Consider the following 21,311-nt stretch of genomic DNA (forward strand, 5'->3'; position numbering starts at 1 on the left):
CAGTTTAAATCATTGAGCACATTGTGGGATCTATGTCTTAGAACATGGTTATATAATGTTTTGTAAGGCATGTTGCCTTCACTATGAGATAGAACTGAATCTTGTGTTGACGTGTTTGAGCCAGTTAGCCAATGTCAATCATGCTGCAGTGTAATAATATGTAACCTTATATTTGTGTAACAAAACCACAGGTAATTGAACTCAAAAGCACGACTCAAAACACAGTCTTTAGTAAGGGAAAAAAACAGTCTTTACTTTTGACAAGCAGACAGAATCCAAATAAAGGGAACAGGCAAAGTCGACGTCAAAAACACAGCAGAAGTCGGTTCCAAAAAATCATCCAAGAGAAACAAAAGGCTTGCATGCGTCACACAGAGGTCAGAGACGAACTGGCACAGAAGGAAGGGAAGCCACAGACTAAATACTAAGGTGAGGGGGAAGACAACGAGATGCAGCTGGGAACAATCAGGGTGGGGCAGACAATCACACAGGTGGGAAACACATGAGGGTAGGTAGTGAAGGATCTGAAATGAGAGGAGAGGTTAGTGACCCAAAACAGGAAATAATACAAGTAGAAATTAAAACATAACCTAAGACACAGAGCTGACATGACAATTTGTAGATGTATTTACTTAGACTTTATTGTTTCATTGCTGCAATAGAAAAGGTAAACAGAATATCTTGCAGTCTAACACAGATACCTTTGGAAAGTGACGAAAGAACTAAATAATATTAAATCAACAGAAAGTCATAAAAAATGTAGGATCAGAAATAGAAAGGATATGTTTAGCAGACGAGTCCTTCAGGGAAAAAAAAGTAAACACAATAAAGTTAATCTCACCCACCTTGCCAATAGAAAAAGGTTCTTGACCTTGTGTTCATGAATTGTACCATAGAATTATTTTCCAGCTAACTGGCCCTGATAAGATAAAATGGCTGTTGTATGAAAATACAAGCTTCTACATAGAGAAAGAGAGAGAAAAAAACATTCTCTATGAAACTTTCAAGTAGAAAACTTTTGTCTTTTTATTTTTTGCAACTAGAATCTGTGCACAAGTGGAACCTTTTCCCACTTCAGCCCTTCAACTCTTCCGTCACACATGCACAAGTTTTTTTTAAGGGAAACAGCAGACTTGTAATCAACGCTTTTAAAAAAAGTTTAGCACAATCACATTTCCTTCCTATATGTAAATCTGCTAAACTCGCTTCCCTTCAGTCAGAAACTCACTCTGCTCACCTCTCTGTGGACGGAGAAACTAAAAATAATCCACACAGTCCTTCCATCCTGCACACAAGCATGTACTTTATGTGTGATGTCTGTGCACACAAACAAACACGGACACATCTCCTTCCTCACTCTCCTTCAACAGTCAGTTAAAAGCTCTAATGGACCGCAGAAGATGTGAAACCTAATTCTCTGTAAGCTAATGTTCTCTGACAAACACACTGCTGCTCCGTCAGCCCTGCTCACATGGAATTAACAAGCCTGTCTGCTGAATCCTGAAGAAAGTGGATCACAGAATAATACAAACAGTGGTTTATTATCGATTGCAGATTAAAGACCTACAGATGTACCAGCCTCCGGTACACTCTGAGGGGTTTTACAACAGGACAAAAAGAAGACGTATTACATTACCTTTAAATCAACAGCAAGTCATTTTTATCAAATATATGAAAGGTTACAAAACACATAGGAACACCTATTTATTCCTTAGTATTCACACAGGCATTTGTTCCAGTGCAGAGTTATTTATGTTTATTTTTATTTTTTGGCATCCCTGTGGACAAAGAGGTATATATTGTCTCTTTGCTGATCTTGTCCTGTACTTGTTAAAGTTGTCGACAAAAACCCCCCTTCTGCTGTCTTTTATAATCTAATATACTATTCACTGTGAATCTTAAAAAAGGTTGTTTATGCAGGGTGCTGTGACTGACTTTATCTCGCACCTATACCTCAGCAGCTGGTTCAGGTATTCATGATAATTGTAAAGAAATAGTTAGTCTTCTTCCTGATGATCTTGTTTGCTCATAGTATATCAATATAAGTCTGTTTGATACATAACTATTATATTATTAGTTGGTCGTCCTCAGATGAGCGTTCCAGTGATGTTTCCAGCCATCCCGATCCTCCATGCGTATGGCTAACTCGCCAGTGCTTTCTGTACCTGCATGTTATGATAATGCGTTATGAGGATTCACTTCAGTGTCTTTAGCGGTAGGTGTGGTTGGTAGGAGGAGAAGCAGGGTCAGTACTGATGACACACCTGAGGGGGGTGTGGTGGCTCTGTCCCTGTAACTTTCATTAGCAGAGGCATTTAAGTTACGGGCTCACCGGCCTTAGCGTTAGGCGCTAGGATAGCATTTAGCTGTGGGGTTTTGAAGCCCTCGTAACTTTCCCAAGAACATCTGCATATGTATATGTGGGAGGTCGTTGTCTGTGTTTAGGCTCCAGCAGCAGCAGTTTACTGTCAGGGAGCTGCTTGTGTCTCAGCTTCATCCTCCTAGATGATGTTTTTTCACTCACCCACATTGTATGCTTACACAAGGTGTCTGCGATGTGTGCAGTAGTGCGGTAGTAGTAGTGCTAGTAGTTAGTGCATGCTGCTTCTGCTTTTTGCTTTCAGCTACTGCCACCAGCTCGCCCTCTCTGCAGGGAGTAAACGAGTAGCCGTGTGTGTAAGTCTCCTCCTGCCGGTACACATCCTCTCCAACACAAAGACTATTGCTGTGCCTCCTCATTCCTATGGTTACTAGGAACCCAGCGGTCCTAGGCTAAGGGGATCTCAGAGCAGCCATGGGGCTTCAGAGACATGGCGTACAGGGCTAACTGGTGTGTGGATATGCCCTCCCACCTGCCAACCACTGTCCCACCTATGGGCAAATAGTATGATGGGTCTCATTAACTATGGAAGGCAACCCATGTAAAAGAAGTTCATTTCCAATAAAAAACACAGGTGATGCTCACAGCTTACCCAGTAACAGATTTAAGTACATAGGTAAAGGGGCGGGTTAGGGATGATTTCATTTCATTTCATTTTTTATTTGTTCCGTAAATGTCAAAACACACAACACACAAAAGAAAAGACAATTACAGAAATACATTTCTATTTTAAAGTTGTCCGTGCAAACTGACATCAAACATCTTGTGCCTGAAACGTCCACCTCCTCACAGTCCTCCCCATCCAGCATGGTAGAGTGTGAAGGCTGTTTTATAACAGGCCAAAAACTCCACACAGGACCTTTATTACCATGCCCCTGACGGAAGTCACAAAGTGTGCAGGTCGTCTGTCCATCCCTAGACGACCATCCAGTGAATGAAATACGTTAAATTTGGGATGATGAAGAAATAGTAATAAGTGACCAGCTACTTCAGAGTGATTGAAGATCAGCGTGTATGACGAGATAGAGAGAATGAGATTTTTTGTCTTTGCATTTGCAGGACAAGTTCATCAAAGAAATAATACACACTGATGTGCCCACAGGGATTTAAGGGAACCAGCATATAATGCAAGTTCTTCACAATATCTTTACGTGTTGTTAGTCCAGTGAATTTTTATCGATATGAACCTCTAGGCGCTTAAATGAGACCACCATCTTCACTGCCTCGCCACTGTAGACAAACCATTAAAGGATCATTAAGGATCGGTCCTCCTGTTGACCCCATTGTCCACCACACATTCATTCTTTTTGCTCATATTAAGCATCACGTGATTGTTCTTGTGCCATTTGATGAAGGCTTTTTATTCAGTCCTCTGTGCAGCACTGACACATTGTGTTACAACATACATGTCAGTTATGTTAGAGCTCTCATTTGATCAAAAAAATAACTCAAAGTCTTCTCACAAATATCTGTATGAACCAGGCTCTCTACATCAGAACGTCGATCTGAAAGTGATTCTGCAGCTCCAGTACGGTCTGTGATCTGGACACTTTCGTCCATCATCCTGATGACATCATCACCATAAAAAAACACACAATGAAAAGAGTTCAATGAAATGCACCCATGCTCAGTTTAATGTACTTAAGATTGCGCTAAAGATGGCTGTGTACCTGACATGACTCATCACTCACTTCTCTTTCTCTATAGAACTTTTTTTTATCCTTGAACCACTGTTAGGCTGTGTTAAGCATGGAACGGATGAATGCTTAAGTGATTTTTGAAGAAAAACAAGAAGTAAACACAGAGTTCTTCACAAAGACAATTTGTACTGCTTGTGTTTTCTTCCTAATCCTTCTTCTTCTTCTTCATTTAGATTGGGGTCAAAAAGCACATTAACACAGAGAACTATTGAAGAAACACAAACTGCTGTCACAAAGTAACTTTTCATTGGGGTTAACTTTACAATTCACCTGGTGTCATTTAGATCACTATATGGCTAGCACATCCATTTATTTTGAAAGGGCATCTTCTACTCTATGTACCTTCACTTTTTTAAACATCTCCTGGCAGACTGCATAGCGAAAGAGGAGATTATCAGTTTTCAGCTTTGTAAAATTAATAACGGTAAAATGATGACAGTGAAGCCCCTTTAAAGTGTTTTATTAGTACTCACACTTGACGGATTTGGTTGCTGTATAACAGTTATGTGGTTAATAAAGCTGAATTAATGATTCATTAATTAGATTCCAAAATTATGATTATATTTACAATTTAAGCAAACACAAAGATATAGTCATAATGTTTATTATTATAAGCCATTTGTATTTTAAGTTGTCCTTCCTGAGCAGTAGCCATTTCATGCTTTTATTTAATAAATACAATGTACATAATGTTTATCTTCTTTTTATAAATACCTGCAGTTACCTTCATGTCATTTATCTTTTTTTTACTGATGCAATATTTTTATTTTCAATTCAATTTTTTTTTACTGATGGTATGTTTTAATCTGGTTTTTACTCAGTACATCCTTTTAGTATGTAGCACTGTTCTTACTTTGTCTGTCATGTCTTGTCTTGTGTTTCGCTGAAGGCCGGCACCCTCACTGAAAAACAAATCTATGAATACAAATAAACATGTAAACCTTTCCTAACTAATTCCTGATGTAACCCACATTCAGGAAGGAGAATTTCCACCTCTCCCATATCCAGCTGGAGACATGGCAACAGCCCGGGGACAAATAGAAGTTCTTTAGAGCACATTTCTTCAGATCACAGAGACAAACCATTGAGCCAAAATTTAAAAAATCAGTACTTTCCACTGTTGCACAAATAGAGAGTAGTTCCTCCCCAAAACTTTTAGGGCCCAAGGGAGCACCCCAGGAGGAGACTCCTCATCTTAAGATTCAGAACCCCTAGTCACCAAAGTAGCTCAGGATTACACAGCAGACAAACTCCCCACCAAAATCTGTTAAATACAAAACCAGGCTCATTCTCCATCCCTCGGAGTCACTGAAGAATGAATGGTTGAGCTTACCCAGAAGCCCCCAGTCTCTCCCAGGAGGTAAACGGGGGAACACCCACTATGGTTCCCTCATCCAACTTAGGGACTGGAAGAGTCTTCTTCTCATGAAGACACCAAGCCCCCCCCCCCCCCCCCCCCATCCTAACCCTAACCCAGTCCCCAAGAGCTGGTGCCCTCAACAGTGCTCTTTCAGATATACAATGAATAAGCTGTGACCGTGCATATTGCATTAACCTAGACCTAAATGAACCTGACCTAACTCTCTGATGAAGCAGGACAAAACAGGATCCCTTTCTAAAGGATAAGGACTCCATTTTTTCTTTATGCTCTTTCACAGTCTGCTTTAAGTTGTTTGTTATACCTATAACATTATATGTATATTAACGGCCTCCCAAGTATAATTCCAGAGAGAGAGAGAGAGAGAGAGAGAGAACATTAAGACAAAAACAAGACCAAACTGAACACATAGCAGGGTGTTAAGGTCTCATTCACAAGGCTCTACACTGTGAATTAGACGTTGAGACACAGCAGACAGAGGGAGCAAATGATGCACAATTTTCGCTTCCAAAATCTTTGAGACATCCCCCACATCCCATAACTTAATTCTGTGGGAAACCCTGTTATACCCTCTTTTTTTTAATATCTCAGCTGACCCTTTCTTTCAAGAAAAAATCCTCCCGCTTCCCTTGTTACAAGCCAAAATACCTTTCACTGAAACTTTCAAGACAATTTTAGAGAATGTTTAAACTTAGGCTCTTTGGTCTGCGTGCCATAAAACACTTAGGGCACGGTCACACTGGCCATCCGTACCATGCCCAAGCACACTTCAACCCTAAAGTCCAGTTTGTTTGGCCAGTGTGACCGCTCCCTTAGTTGGGACTTGAGCTGCTGACATAGATAGAGTCGATCTTCATGCTGAGGGTCTGCTGTGCTTACTGTGACCTACTTTGTAAGTCATATAGAGGCATCAGTAAAACTCTGAGACTGTTTCATTACCACCTTCAACTCCTCATAATAGATGTGTAGAAATGTTCTTTTTGACATAAGATAAGATAAGATAATCCTTTATTTATCCCACAATGGTGAAATTTACAAATTACAAATTTGACTTCAGTTATACCAAAGAAACAAGGTCACAGATGGAGGTGTGCGTCTCCTCTTTGGTATCCAGGTTAAAGAAACACACCCCTGTGTCGAGTCTGTGTCATTCATCTGACACAAAATCTCATATTCTACCTGATCAGAGGTCAGGACATATTCACTGGCTGTCAAATTAAAGTGACCAGTCATTGTCAGGTAACCATCAGAGCACATGCATTTTGTATTTTATGCCTAAATGTAGTTTTTTACTCCCCATGAATAAAGAAATTCAACTTGTAGAATGTGCATTCTTCCAAAATGCCACCTGGCAGCAGTGGTCACTGTTAAGCCATAACTGCTTTAAAGTTAGCAGTGCAGCGGTTAGCTCAATGAACTGGAAAAGTTTGAAGTAAAGAAGATAATGGGAATAACATGGCTGGTGGCTTAACAGCCCCTAATACTAAACCTGCTAACATTAAGACAACCCTCAATTAAACAACTTTTATACGTGAGGGGAGGAGTCAGCTGGCCGTCCTGGCGATGTAAACAAAGTGAAGATAGGACTCTGAAAACTCTGAAAACATCACAGACAGTGGGACTCGGGTGTTACACCCATTGTAGACAGTCATGACTCACAGAGTTATTTTCAGAGGATATACTTGATTTATATTATATTTAAGTTCACATATAAAGACTTTAACAAGTTTTAAACAAACAGTTAAAAATAGTCTTACTGGTGAAATTTTTTTCATCTTGAACACACTTGAGCACTCATATGACATAACTGAACGCAGAAATAGACGGATGAAGCATCCTCTATTTAAAGCTTAAAGACAGAAATAGAAACTCTTGTTGTCATTGACGCACCTCGTTCATGCCCACAACAATGTGGATGATACGTCAGCTTCATAGATGAGTCTGACGCTGGTTTTCACTGACAGGTTCTTGTCAGCTGCTGTGCTATGAGTGTTGTCTTGGGCGACATGTGGTCCATCGGTCATTATCTCCAGGATGAAATCCATTACTCCCCAATCCACTCATCTTCTTCCTCCTCCACACACACTGATAGAGAGGCATCCTGTGGTAATGGGCCTCTGAGGAGCAGCCTGAGACGTACAGTAACAGCCTATTTCCAGACCTCTCCTCCCCGTCTGAGTGCTCTGCACCAAGCGGAAGTCACTAATTATTTTCTCTTTCCTTTCTCAGCAGTCACCTGTACACTGCCGGCTCTCGTTGTAAATTTCACTCCTTTGTCTAAGACTGTTGAAAGTCTTTGTTGAAAGTCTTTCTGCCGCTTTCTGAAACAATGTTTCCTGGACGTGTCAGAGGAGTTGGAGTTGTTTTTCTAAGTGGCTGCGTTTATACACAGCAGCACTGGAACACTCTCCCTGCTGAGCCTCCCATGCTCCAAAACATCTTCCTGCACAGAGCCGTAAACCGCTGGTTGTGTACACTTCCCCTGCTAAGAGGCAATAAATGTGGCTGCACAGTACAGTATCCATTTTTGTTTTTCATATGGACACACCCCCCCCCCCACACACACACACACACACACACACACACACACACACACACACACACACACACACTCGCTGCTAGGCAGAAAGACAGGCAATGTAAAAGCTCCATAGCTGCACACAGAGATTGCAAAAACAGATGGAATGTGAGTGATAGCTGATATGAAGCCTGCATGCATAGAATAAAGGAGGATGAAAAATGCATTTTGTGTGTGTGCGTGTGGAAAAAGGAAGGCATGCAGCGTATGCAGCATGTGTGTGTGTGAGTGTGTGTGAGAGATAAAAAAAAATAGCTATTTTTTGGTTAAACATTGAAGATCAGGATAAGTTTTTGTGTTTTATGTTTTGTTTAGTTTGTATAATTATTTTCCCCAATTGTGTGTGTGTGTGTGTGTGTGTGTGTGTGTGTGTGTGTGTGTGTGTGTGTGTGTGTGTGTGTGTGTGTGTGTGTGTGTGTGTGTGTGTGTGTGTGTGTGTGTGTGTGTGTGTGTGTTCGTTCTATTTGTCATCACAACTTGCCAGTGTGTGTAAAGTGTGTGTGGCTTCCTTTTGATAAGTCCACACTCTCTCAACTTTCCCTTACCCCCTCTGTTCTCCCCTACTCTGTTACTTTGTTCATCCTCACTGTATGCTATTTTCCTTCTTCTCTCGCCGCCGTCTCTCATGCATCCATCTATCTCCATCCCCACCCCCTGCTGCTCCGTCTCCACTCTCTGAATAATTCAGGCCTGCAGTGCGAGTGTATTTTTGGTTGTTGTCACCTCTGCAGTAACACAAACACATCCCTTACTAGCGAGCACACACACACACACATTCACACATGCAGCCAAAACCAGCATACACCTGTGCACAAACAAACTCATGTAGATTCACACAAATTAAACTAACAACAGCATTAAAAAAGGTAGCAGACACCTTGAGACTGGTGAGATTCACTAACTCTGAAGAATTTTCCTTACAGGGATTTCACACCGTCACTGTGCTACATCCTCTCTCTCTGCTTTGCTGTCCCAGCAATGAATAATAAAATATCTTACTTTTCAATGTCTACCAGAGTTGCACAAAGTTTGAGCATAAAGTAGTGAGCAAGAAAAACAGAACTTGGAAACTTTTTTTCCATGTCAAGGGTTTGTTGTTCAGGTAGTTGGATATGTTTTAGACAAATATAAGATACAGATTTGTTTGAGTTGAGTGAATTTAATAATTACTAATCTTCATTATTCCTGTTGAGATTATTTAAAATAAATATGTTCAGTCCTCTGACCATTGAAAATGCTTTTACACTAAAGAGCCAATCAGCATGAACTAATCCCATCCACACACAGTTACACACCACTGGCTGCTTTTTGTGAGCATTGTTATAAAGTTGTCAACCTTTTTCCACTTGCAATTTGTTTCGGTTGATTTGTAAACTGTTGTTTTTTTGTTTTATTTATTTATTTAATTTTTTTTTGGGGGGGGGGTGGTCAAGGGGGTCTGCATTTTACTTTATTTTATAGGACAGCTATAGAGAAACAGGAAATGTTGGGAGAGAGAGTGGGGGATGATTTGCAGCGAATTGCGTCAGCACCATGAGTGGATCCCAGCACGACCAGTGCGTAAAGGACTGTATCCTCTGTATATTGGCCGCTCGCTCTTCTAACTGCCTGAACCAGCGCCCTTTGATTGACCCCCCTACTGTAGGTGCCACTCCGAAATCACAACCTATGTTTAGCTATTCCCATTATCAGAGGCTGGATTTGTGTAAAAATCAACTAATTGGGTTGTGTTTCAACAAGCTGCTAACACACAAAGTGGCACTTTTCTTTTAATAGTTTCCTTAAATTGTGACTCTGGACAAGTACTTTTTCAGTTATAAAGAATTCAAGATTTGAATGTTGTCACTCTGTTGTTACTTTTTAAAGTTAAAAATATGAAACTGAAAGTAAAAGTAATTTAATTATTACATTACTAAGGTGTACAATTTCCTGGAAAAAATATATTAAGTCATATTTTATACAGTTATCTTTTTTGTTAGTAGTTAAAGTAGATGTGGTTAATGTAGATAGATAATAAATATATAAATAACTCCTATTCACTCATGTGCCTGCCATGTTCACGATCCTAATGGTAGTTAAATAGAGTTCAACTTGGCCCTCAGTCACCATTGTGTTTGTGTTGGGGGGCACAACAATGTTTTCCCCTCCGGGGGGGTTTAGAACCTCTGCAGTACAGGCAACAAATGCAGCTTTTAAAGCTACAATCATGGATTTTTTTCCTGCTAACTTCAGGGAGAAAGCTATCAAATCTGTATTTTGTGAACTTGAGGTCTAATACATACCCTCTTTGAAGCTCCATCACAGGCCATCACAACTGGAAAAATCATTTGGTTTAGGTCTGCTATGAAGAACAGGTTCTAAGGTGCTAAACTACTCGCGAACATTGTCATTTAGTAAAAAAGAAAATACGGAAAACACGGCCTGCTGCAGCTGGAGACAAAGTTAAAATGTGCAGAGTTACTATGCAGACAAACCAGAACAATGAGCTAAATGACCCTAAAACAGCCCTAACCCTAACCAGAGAGCTGAGGAGAACTGCACAGTGAAGTATGCATGTTTTTGGGTGGAAACCTTTAGACCAGCCTTTCCCAAACTTAAAACTGCAGCGGCCCACTGAAATACAAAATTACTCCAGGGCCCGTTATAAAATACAAGTTTTGACTACAGCTATAACTTTCAGTTAGGGTCAATTATTGTACATGACAAAATGATATTATGGCAAGATAGACACAAAAGTGTACTAAACATTATGTTCATGAATAGTCATGACACACCTTACTAATCACTTAAAGGGTTCACTCATGGTAAATCATCATTATTGTGATATTTATTTTATTTTAAAAATTGGTGGAGGGCTTTTCGCGGCCCACCTGCAATACCCACACGGCCCACCAGGGGGGCGCGGCCCACACTTTGGGAAGCACTGCTGTAGACAGAATCATTGAATCTATAGTTTTATGAAAAATATGGATTATGACAGCGTTAATGAATAATACATTATGTTTATAAAACAGGCTGAGGCTGATGGAAATGTCATAAGTTCTCGCAGGTGTTGGTAAAAAATGTCATTGGACAAACTGATATTGTAACCTGATGGAAGACACGCAGAAGGTGAGGAGATCAACACAATCATTAGGGTTCTTCTTCTTCCAGGGACTGCATTTCAAGGCAGTTCATCCATTATTGATGGTGATATTTCTGTCTGAACCAAAGTGGCAGACTGACTCTTTGAGTGACCAACGTTTCCAGACGCTCTCAAATGTCAGGATTTACTGCTCCTCTGGTTTTTAATATAAGCGGGTTTATTGAATTTATCGACACCTTGGACGATGGAGATTGTATCTTGTCCTCTGATCAACTCTGATGGGTATTTTTCTGACATTTAAAAGATTTCTGACAACAACTGATAAAAAATAAAGAGATAAACAAAAGAACACCTAAATAATATTAATATTACATGACTATGTGACAAATGAATGTGATTCATCGTCAGTTCAGAGATTCGATTTACTGCTTCAAACCACATAGACGTGTTTCCTCATTTTTTCTTTAAAATCTGAATATCTGTGGATCAGCCAGCATGTCATGTTGACTTTACAACAAAGCACACTGTGTTTAGAGCTATTAAAGGAAACAGACACGTCTTGGAGGAGAAAGAGAGACACTGTCAAACAGCTGACAGGGAAAAACATCCGTGAAGATTGACACTGGTGGTCCTCGGTGCCAGCTGTACCCGTCGACTTGTGGAGCTTTTTTGAGAGTGTTAAGAGTGGATGTGACTGATTTAAACTGGAGCTACCCTTTTGGGCCCCGAGGCTGTCTAAATGTTAATATATGGCTGTCTGACATTCTGGTGCTGCAGTCACCGGACTCTGGACCTCCACAGAGAGGATGGAGGAAGGTTGGAGAGAGACAGAAGTGCAGCCCTGGGATTGATGTGAGAGACAGAAGAGTACATGAGAGGGGGGGTAGAGGGTTAAGAGGAGAGAAGGAAGAGACCTGGAGAAAAAAAAAAGGTTTTATTCTAAGGATGATAATCAGGATCTTGTGTAAAATAAGGTGATGGAAAGCAGATTCCTGGAAGAGGAAGAATTATATAAATGATTTGAGAGAGTAAGGAGGGATGAAGAAAGGAAGACAGGTTGGAGCAGGCTGGCATAGCTGCAGGCTTAGAGGGCTTTTGGGGGCTGGTGGATAAAGACCTGCCCCAGGCCATCTGACCAAAGCCAGGGCTCAAACACATCTGTGTGTGTGTGTGTGTGTGGCCTGAATATACTAGAAGCCCCTGCGGAGAGCCAGCAGTGCATTTCTGTTTACCTGTGCATTCACACCTGGCTAGCGGCTTTGACCACAGGAAGTGTTTAGCCTGAAGTTCAGTGTTTCTCTCTGTTGTAAGAAAGCTGTTGCATCCTTCTCGATTGACCAATGTGGTCAATGTGGAGATAATGTCTCTTTATTATCTCTATCAGAATCAAACCCAGCAATCAAAACACAGATTCAGATTTTATTATTATTATTATTTATTTTTTTATTGTCCCACAAGGGGAAATTTGTGTTGCAACAGGAGCACACAGAAGACAAGAAACACAAGGACAACATCACCATAAAACATAAACCAAAACAAATTTTAAAAATCAGACAGCACAGCAAAATATAAAAACAGCGCAATAAAATCAGTCAAGAGCCCATACCAGAATGGAAATTCAAGGTATTAAAGTGCAAAGTGGAGGTGTGCAAATGTTCAATTCAAGTGCAAAAAGAGCAAGAAATACCTTAATTGTTGTTTAACATATTAATTGCACTTGGTAAAAATGAGACCTGGAGTCTTTTAGTCTTCCTCACAGGAGCTCTAAAACTTGGACATTTGGTCACACATTTTAATAGGATTAGTGAAGACTGCTTATTTACTCCTGTAGCCTAGCAGTTAGTGCGAGTACCATGTACAGAGGCCAAAGTCATTGAGAGCAGGCTTCAAATCCGACCTATGGTTCCTTGCACGCATCTCATCCGATGCTCAAACATATGATTGATGTGTATCTAGATGATCAGGGCAATGTCCTAATGGATCCAAGCAAGGTCAGGGCGGGGCAGGAGTGGCCTCAACCAGAGTCAACCAGGGTTCATGCTTTTTGGGGTTCTTACATTTTTTATCGGCGCTTCATTAGGGGCAAACGTTATCATTTAACCGTATGAAATCTGCTGCTGTGGGCTTGTAATGATGTTATTAAAACCCAATCATTACTTAAGTCATCGTTTGAAACAACCTCTGTCTTTAGTTATTTTCTCCAGGTAGTTCATGATCACTATGTCCTTGAGCTGTCAGAAACTGTGAGCTCAGAAACTGGGGTGATGCAGTTTAAATATCTTCTACCTTCTTAGACAATCTTTTGCATTAATTAGAGACACGTGACATTAAGCTTTAATGATGATTTTTTTGTCTGGACACTTAAATGCCACAGTCCACAACTTCGCTATGCAGCAGCAATCTTTCTTTTGATAAATTATGTATTAAAAGGGACACAAGGCGAGCACTGCAAAGCATTATACAACCATTTCTCTGCCCCAGTATGCTTGTTTGTATCAAACCAACAATCTTTAACCCCGCCCTGTAAGTGATGAGCCAAGGTGTACACAGTTTAAAAAAGGAAAACAGCAAACTGTTTTTCTTTCTTTCAATTTTATCTTCAAACTCTTCGACATAATAACATGACATTTTCTACTAATCTACTTACCTAGAGGTGAGGTCAAACTGTAATTCACAGTGGTATTGTCTGGAAGGTTTAGAGGATTTGGTGAAAAGATGATTCTAAAGATTTGCATTTTTTAAATTTTGGTTAGCTTTCCAGCAGCTGCCTCTGTGATGGAAGAGTTTGGCATTTTGGAGAAATGGCTCAGGATGTCAAGAGCTGTTAAAGAAGATTGATACCAAGTCTCTCATTTCTCTACCCCAGTGAGCCAGCTGCTTGTTAGCTTGGCGTAACATAAAGACAAGAAAGAAGTGAATTCAAATCAAACAGTGCCTTGATAGCTTACAAAAATCTCTATACTCGACAAATCATCCATCGTCACATACGCATATTTATAAAAGTATTAAACTATTTTTTTAATATCATTCATTGAATCCCATGATATCATTTCAAGCCACAGTTATAACAATTTTTTAAATAATGGATCTATCAAGACTTCATTTGAGTACCTCAGTGTCAGAACAATCCTAATCCATAGACCTTAAAACGTCTATAAATAGCCCATGCTTTTATTTTCTTTACTCTATGAAATGACCCTGACAGGCGTCAATACAAGATGGGCTTTCATTATTTTCAAACAGAACTTTTTGTCCTTATATTTAGATCCACAAACGACTTCAACACTAAATGCAGAGGGGCCTCTATTTGAGTCCTGCCTTTATTTGTAAAAACGTATGGCAACACCAGGCTAGTAAAAGGGACTGGGCCTTAAATTGGGCTGGGCTTTTATTTTAAGCTTTACGGTATGCGAAAAAGGATGTCAATTTGATGAAGGAATTGATTGATATTTCAATTTTGACATTGGCTTTTTACATGTTTCAACACAGTCGGTCTTATCTTTAGTGTGCAGCAGTGTTGTAGTACTTGAAATCAGCCTTTGTCTCAAGACCGGTCTCAAGACGACTTTGGAGTACACTTTTTGTGAAATATGACTAATGACTAGGGTAGGGTTAGGGTTAGGTAATGGGCTAAAACTGGATGTCGGTAGGGGTACTGAAGACTCTAAAAAGTGAATAACTTTCGACAGTTTTGTCGCATGTACTCTGAATCAATGGCTACCCCCCCCCCCCCCCCCCCCCATTCAGGGGCACAGCCTTTCCAACGGTACCACTCACGAGACTCTACGATGTCGGGAAGTGCTCGAACTTGATTGGTTGAAATTTGTTTTTGATATAGCTCAGGTACCAAAGGTCGTAGAGACTCAGGGACAACACCAGCGTGTTCGGCGTACCCGAATTGTGTCAGACGGAGCAGAGTCGGATCGGAGTCTCTAGGACAGGCATGGGCAAACTACGGCCCGCGGGCCATATACGGCCCGTTGGGCTTTTTAATCCGGCCCGCCGAACTTGTCCAAATTATATTATTATTAAATTAAATTTTATTATAATTAAACCTCGTTCGTTTTCCCCTGTAATGCCCGCGTTTCCCCAATAGATGGCGCACTTCAGAGTGTGGTGTATTACGCCCTTCTTCACTTTTTCGCTTTGCCCTATGAACCCGTATGAGCCCTTCTGTAAAAATGAGCGGACCAAAGAAAAGAAAAGTGGACAGTGAATGCCGAGTGTTTAATACGGAGTAGACAACTAAATATTTTTTCACTGAAGTCCGATCAAAGGCTGTATGCCTGATATGCCAAGAAACTGTCGCAGTTTTCAAAGAGTACAATATCAGCCATCACTTTGCTACGAAGCATGCTAACTACGCTAGCAAGTAGTCCACGCAAGAACAGGCGGCTGCCGCTCAGAGGTTGAAGGCTAATTGACAGACTCAGCAACATTTTTTTCACCAACAAACTGCGATTCAAGAGTCAACTACCAAGGCAAGTTTTTTGCTGGCATTCAAATTAGCAAAGGCTAGCAAGCCTTTCTCCGAAGGCGAGTTTTTAAAAGAATGCATGGTAGAGACAGCAGGTCTCTTGTGTCCGGAGAGCCAAGGCCAGTTTGAAAAAATCAGTTTATCACGCAGGACTGTGACTCGCCGTGTGGAACTGATTGACGAAGATATAGCCAGCGAATTAAACAAAAAGGCTGAGTCCTTTAAGTTATATTCACTAGCACTGGATGAAAGTAATGACGTAAAAGACACTGCTCAGCTCCTCATTTTTATCCGAGGGATTAATGAGAGTTTTGAGATAACAGAGGAGTTTTTGACCATGGAGTCCCTGAAAGGAAAAACGCGAGGAGAGGACTTGTATAACTAGGTGTCTGCTGTCATTGAGAGAATGAAGCTACCTTGGAGTAAACTTGCCAATGTCACAACGGATGGATCGCCAAATTTAACTGTAAAACATGTTGGGCTGCTGAATAGAATCTAGGATAAAGTGAAAGAGGAAAACCCTGACCAGGATGTTATTTTCCTTCACTGCATCATCCATCAGGAATCTCTGTGTAAGTCTGTATTGCAGCTTAATCATGTCGTGAATCCAGTTGTAAAACTTGTTAACTTTATACGAGCAAGGGGACTTCAGCATCGTCAGTTTATTACGTTCCTGGAGGAAACTGATGCGGATCATCAGGACTTACTGTACCACTCTCGTGTCCGCTGGTTAAGTTTGGGCAAAGTGTTTCAACGAGTGTGGGAGCTGAAAGAGGAGATCAGCGCATTTTTGGAGTTAATGGGGAAATCCGACAAATTTCCTGAGCAAAGCGTCAAGAACTGGCTTTCTCCAGACTTTAATGCACTGGCAAAAAGGGAGATCAACAACACTGTTCCCACTGAAAGTGAACGTGAGTTTCTCTACTGTGTTTTTTAAATTTTAAATTAATTAAATGAATGCATTTGGAAATCAATTTGTACAATGAGCCTTGCATATTCATGCTTTGCTACCTGTTAAAGGCCAAATCCTTTCATGTAATGGCTTTTACATGTCATTTATATTAGTTCACACAAACACTCCATCCATCTGTTCCTGGCCCGGCCCCTCTGTCAAATTTTAGAACCCATTGTGGCCCGCGAGTCAAAAAGTTTGCCCACCCCTGCTCTAGGACCTTCCGTTGTGGAGTTCTGGGCCTAAATGTCCGCCCATCTGAAATGAATGGGGCAAATTGGAAGTGAAAATTTGTGTTTTTGTCGAAAATTGTTCTTCCAGAAAGTACTTAGGAGCACGTTTCAGGCCATTTGGAGTTGATTGGTACCTAGTTTTGGGCTCGTCTCGGAATCTAAAGCATTTTTACTGGGTCTTAGTCTCAGACTGGGCGGACTCCCGATTTCTAAATCAAGTCTGGTCAAGACCACCACTGATAGGCTAGTTTTCCAAGTCATTACTGTCATTAGAAGGAAAACTCCCCTTTCTAAAAGAAAGCATGACTTCGATTCATTCATAATTTCATTTGAATCCCCTGTTTACGGGCACAACCTTCCCATTGTTACTGTCTAAGAGAGTGACACACCCGCTGCACACAAGATGATGATTTTTTTATTCATATTTATGGTCTTGGTCTTGACTGGGTTGATCCCTAAATGTCTTGGTCTGGTCTTGGTCTCGGAGCGATCTGGTCTCGGTTATGTCTTGGTCTAGGTTAGTGTGGTCTTGACTACAACACTAGTGTCCTTTTAGTACTCATAACCTCACATTTACATTAGTAAACTAAAAATGATTTCCTTGTCTAAAGTTTCACTGTGAAGTATTTGAGTACAAGTTATAAAAGAACCGGCTGAAGGACTCAAATTATTGCTAGCATGGCTAAACGAGTATCCATTCAATGCTATGAATGCAAAATGGACCTTTTTCCTTTTTCCTGTATTTGCAGTCTCATAAAATAAAATGTGTTTGTGTCTCTCAGAGGATGACAGATGAGGCACATGGCTCATTGGTATTGTGTTGTGTCTGAGAGTGTACATGAAGGCAAACCTCAAGCTGGATTCGTCTTCATGTCCCTTAAGCAGTCTCAAAACCTGCTGCTCTGCCCTTCTGAGGTTTTGCAGCTGTTGCCTCCTCCTGGATTTTGTACTGGTTCTTTTACTGACTTGGCTGGGAGCAGCAGACTGTGCAGAGAGTTTAGCTCGTTAGCCACCGCAGGTTTAACACTGATCACCACAGAATCTTTATATGGAGAAGTCTGAACTTTATACTTTATTTCAGACCCATAGGTCCATATCGTTATAAAAACGCACAGATATATAAATACAGGACATTAACAAAGGGGTATCATCACTACATGTGATTACAATACAAAGAGACATTTACACCAGTGTTTCCAGAAACACGAGGAATACCTTGTGTTGCTAAGTCTGGACTGGGTAAGTGACATTATAATGACATTTTCTGAGTTATTTAATCTACACATAAATTTGAACATAACATTTCTCAGCAGAGCATGAAATGTGGCCACATGATTAAAAACAAACATCTGACTTGCACTCGTCCATCTTGGTAGCTTCAGAAATATTCTGAATGCATCATTATATGACACCTTTCATTTTAGCTTTACTATAATTGCACCACAAGTGGGCAGTATATAGGGGAGTACAGTAAGCTCTGAACAAACACATTGCCATCTTTATGATTCAACATTTTCAGCCAGCCGAGAGCTGATACACGCCTGACTTCCTGACCATCTCGAGACAATTTCAATTTTTTTAGAGCCTAAAACTTTCCAGACTTCACTTGTACCCATGTTCCACACGTTGTCTGTGTTGGAGACCCTCTGACATCTGTGAGTAGGCTGTTTGGTTTGGGTGAGGGGATTCACGTTTAGAGAGGAGGAGGAGGACTCTTATTTGTAACTATTTATGGGTTACTATCCCCATAACATGTATAAAACATTTCTGCAGTACATGAACAATAGTGGAAGACTTAATACTGGAAACTGAGGGGAGCAATAAAGAGTGCACATCGTCATCATCCCTCCTACTCACTCAGGGGGAATGTTCCAGTCTTATTACCTGTTGTGTTAACACATCACAGGGACATTTAACCAGGGGGCTTGCAGAAATAAAGTCTGCATAATGTCAGGGTGAACAGATTCACACAGTTGTGTTTTTGTGTGTGCTGTTTTGTGTATAAGTTTTATTTTTTGGCTTTACTTTCATTGGTACAAATGTGTCCTCTTCCATAACACACACACATGCACATGCTACATGCGGTCGAGTCCGCGTCCCCAAATCGGAGAACTACACAGAGAACATGAAAACAACGCGGCTTCTTTTGAGTCATTTTAGCTCCAAGTCTACGCCTCATAGCCCATTTCAAATGAACCCAATGATACATACATACCCAGAATTCTGGATGTTTGTCTTGAACCGTCCCATCAACATGCACGCATACACATACTAACCCAGACAGGTCCTTTCCAGTAATTCCCATCTTAATGACATAACCAGCATGAGACGACAGTGTGGGGCAGTTTGATCACAGGAGAACATCTTTATGAACTCAAACAGCTTCACTGATTTAAAAGCATTGATCAAAAGCTGCTGTGTGTCTTCTGTTTGATGCTGTTAGAAGTTGAAAGCACAAATTGGCCCAAATGTTATCTAACTGAACCTTTTTTTTTTTTCCGACTTTTGACATTATGAAAGATAAAAGTAGTACGTCTGTCCTCCACTTTGCAGACATTTTATTTGATGTATTTATCAGTCAATCTTAAAAAAACACAGATCTAATCTAATTGTCTAATGAAAACATATGACTTCTAACACGGTGCCAGAAACATTAGATTAATTAATTTCACAATGCTTCACAGATCCAACCTGACCCCTTTATTGGTATTTGTGTTTGGAAAAATGTAAATAGCACCAACAGGTCATGTCTTTGAACTATAGGTAGCGTCCTCAAAAGTTTTGTACAAAAGAACATATGTACTTTGTTAATGATGCTACACTGTTAAGGAGTTAGGGTTATGAAATGGTGATAACTTCCAGAGACATCAGCGGGGGGGGGGGGGGGGGGGGGGGGCATTCACTGCGGGACTTCTGATCCAGGATATGTGCAGAAAATAGTGCTGGTGAGGGGAGTTTTTTTTACACAAGCACTGCAGAGTATGCAGGTCAGCCATCAAATCATTTATTCTGATATTAAATGATTGGACAGGCTTCATACAGCCAGGAGATCTGAATATTTAGCTTGAGTTTTTGATTCATTGATTGTTGTCGGGTTGAAAAGAAGATTTAATGAATGTACACTTGCCTCCAAGGTGAATTGACTGTTCCTGCTGAGATTTGTGAAACATTATTTATGAGTACACTCCCTGATGAATCGATGTTACATTTTAATACACGGTCCACTTTTAGCAACTGTCACTTTTACTAAGCGTCTTATCTACATAGAGAGACTTTAAGTTTTGTCTTAAACCACAATAAGTAAGGGAGTAATACACAACAACTGTTCAGAATAATGTTACATTTTTATAATTTCTGAAGTCACAGGCCGGATCACACAAGGGGTTTTCAGAAGCGTGGGACCCGAGGAGGGCCGCTGTGATATATCCTACTGATGTTCAGAAGGCAGTCCTGCCTCAAAACCATTTGTACAAACTGTGTTACACAAGGGTTTATCTTGTTTGGCAGATTTGGCAGCAAACAGAAGAGCGTTGGTTTGTTCTGTGTAAACTCAGCATCAAGGCACTTCATTTTAATTTCAGACTTGAGAAGACCTCGTTCAGTGTGTGTGAGGAGGCTTTACTCTCACAAAGTTGAGAAACTGAAAACTGTTTTATGACAACTTGTTAAATGTTGAATATCTTCCTCACATTTCTCTCTCTCTCTCTCACTCTCTCTCTCACCTTTTCCCTCCCTGCCTCCCTCACTCCTCCTCCTTCTCCTCTTTTCACAGGCTGACTGTCGCTCCAGGGAATACCTTCGCATACACTTCCCAGCTGTGGATACATGAATCAAAAAAATGAGGTAAGTGACAAAATACATCACACACAAGTGTGTTCTCACAGTAAACACACACACACACACACACACACACACACACACACACACACACACACACACACACACACACACACACACACACACACTCAAACTGGCACAGGCAACTTGTGTGTTACCTTGGCGCACAGTGAGAGAGGAGTGGTTCACACAGTCTCAAAATAGTCCCAGAAGCCAGAGTGAGTGACTCATGGAGGACTTTCCTCAAATCCGAAAGTAAAGTGTGCTTTGCTCGTACAAAGCCGAATCATTCTCGTCGTATTTGCTGTTTAAATTAAGTCCATTTTTTTTTTCAGAAAATGACTTCCTTCTGCCTAATTAGCTTGAGCTCAATGTGGACATAGGAAAGATGAAACAAGAAAATAGTTAAAGCAATTCCATTTTGGGTCATCTAAATAAAAAAAAAAAAGAGCTATTCATCTGGTGTCGTGAAGATCCTGAGTTGAAACTGGAAAGTGCCTGAAACCTGCATTTTTGTCTAATGGCCAACATGGGGTTGCAAAAAGAAATCTGATTGTCTGAAAAAAGAACGGAAATTGATTTACTTCCTAGTAGATTTTCCTAAAAAATGTATGGTCCCATTCCCTGCTTTTTATTTCACTTTTTATACAGTAAATCCGTTTTCACATCTGCACTCCGGATAATATCTAGA

At 40.5% G+C, this 21,311-nt stretch overlaps 1 protein-coding gene across 1 annotated transcript in view; it reads left to right on the plus strand.

Moving 5' to 3' along the window:
* LOC132981426 (endonuclease V-like) overlaps positions 1–21,311 on the plus strand; it is an 85,881-nt gene that overhangs the window by 22,588 nt on the left and 41,982 nt on the right. Inside the window, exon 8 of the mRNA XM_061047450.1 lies at positions 20,556–20,626. Within this exon, the coding sequence (XP_060903433.1) occupies positions 20,556–20,612 (57 nt within the window). The 3' untranslated portion in view covers positions 20,613–20,626. The remainder of the gene's footprint in view (positions 1–20,555; positions 20,627–21,311) is intronic.

Source organism: Labrus mixtus, chromosome 2, assembly GCF_963584025.1.
Source record: "Labrus mixtus chromosome 2, fLabMix1.1, whole genome shotgun sequence".
NCBI lineage: Eukaryota > Metazoa > Chordata > Actinopteri > Labriformes > Labridae > Labrus > Labrus mixtus.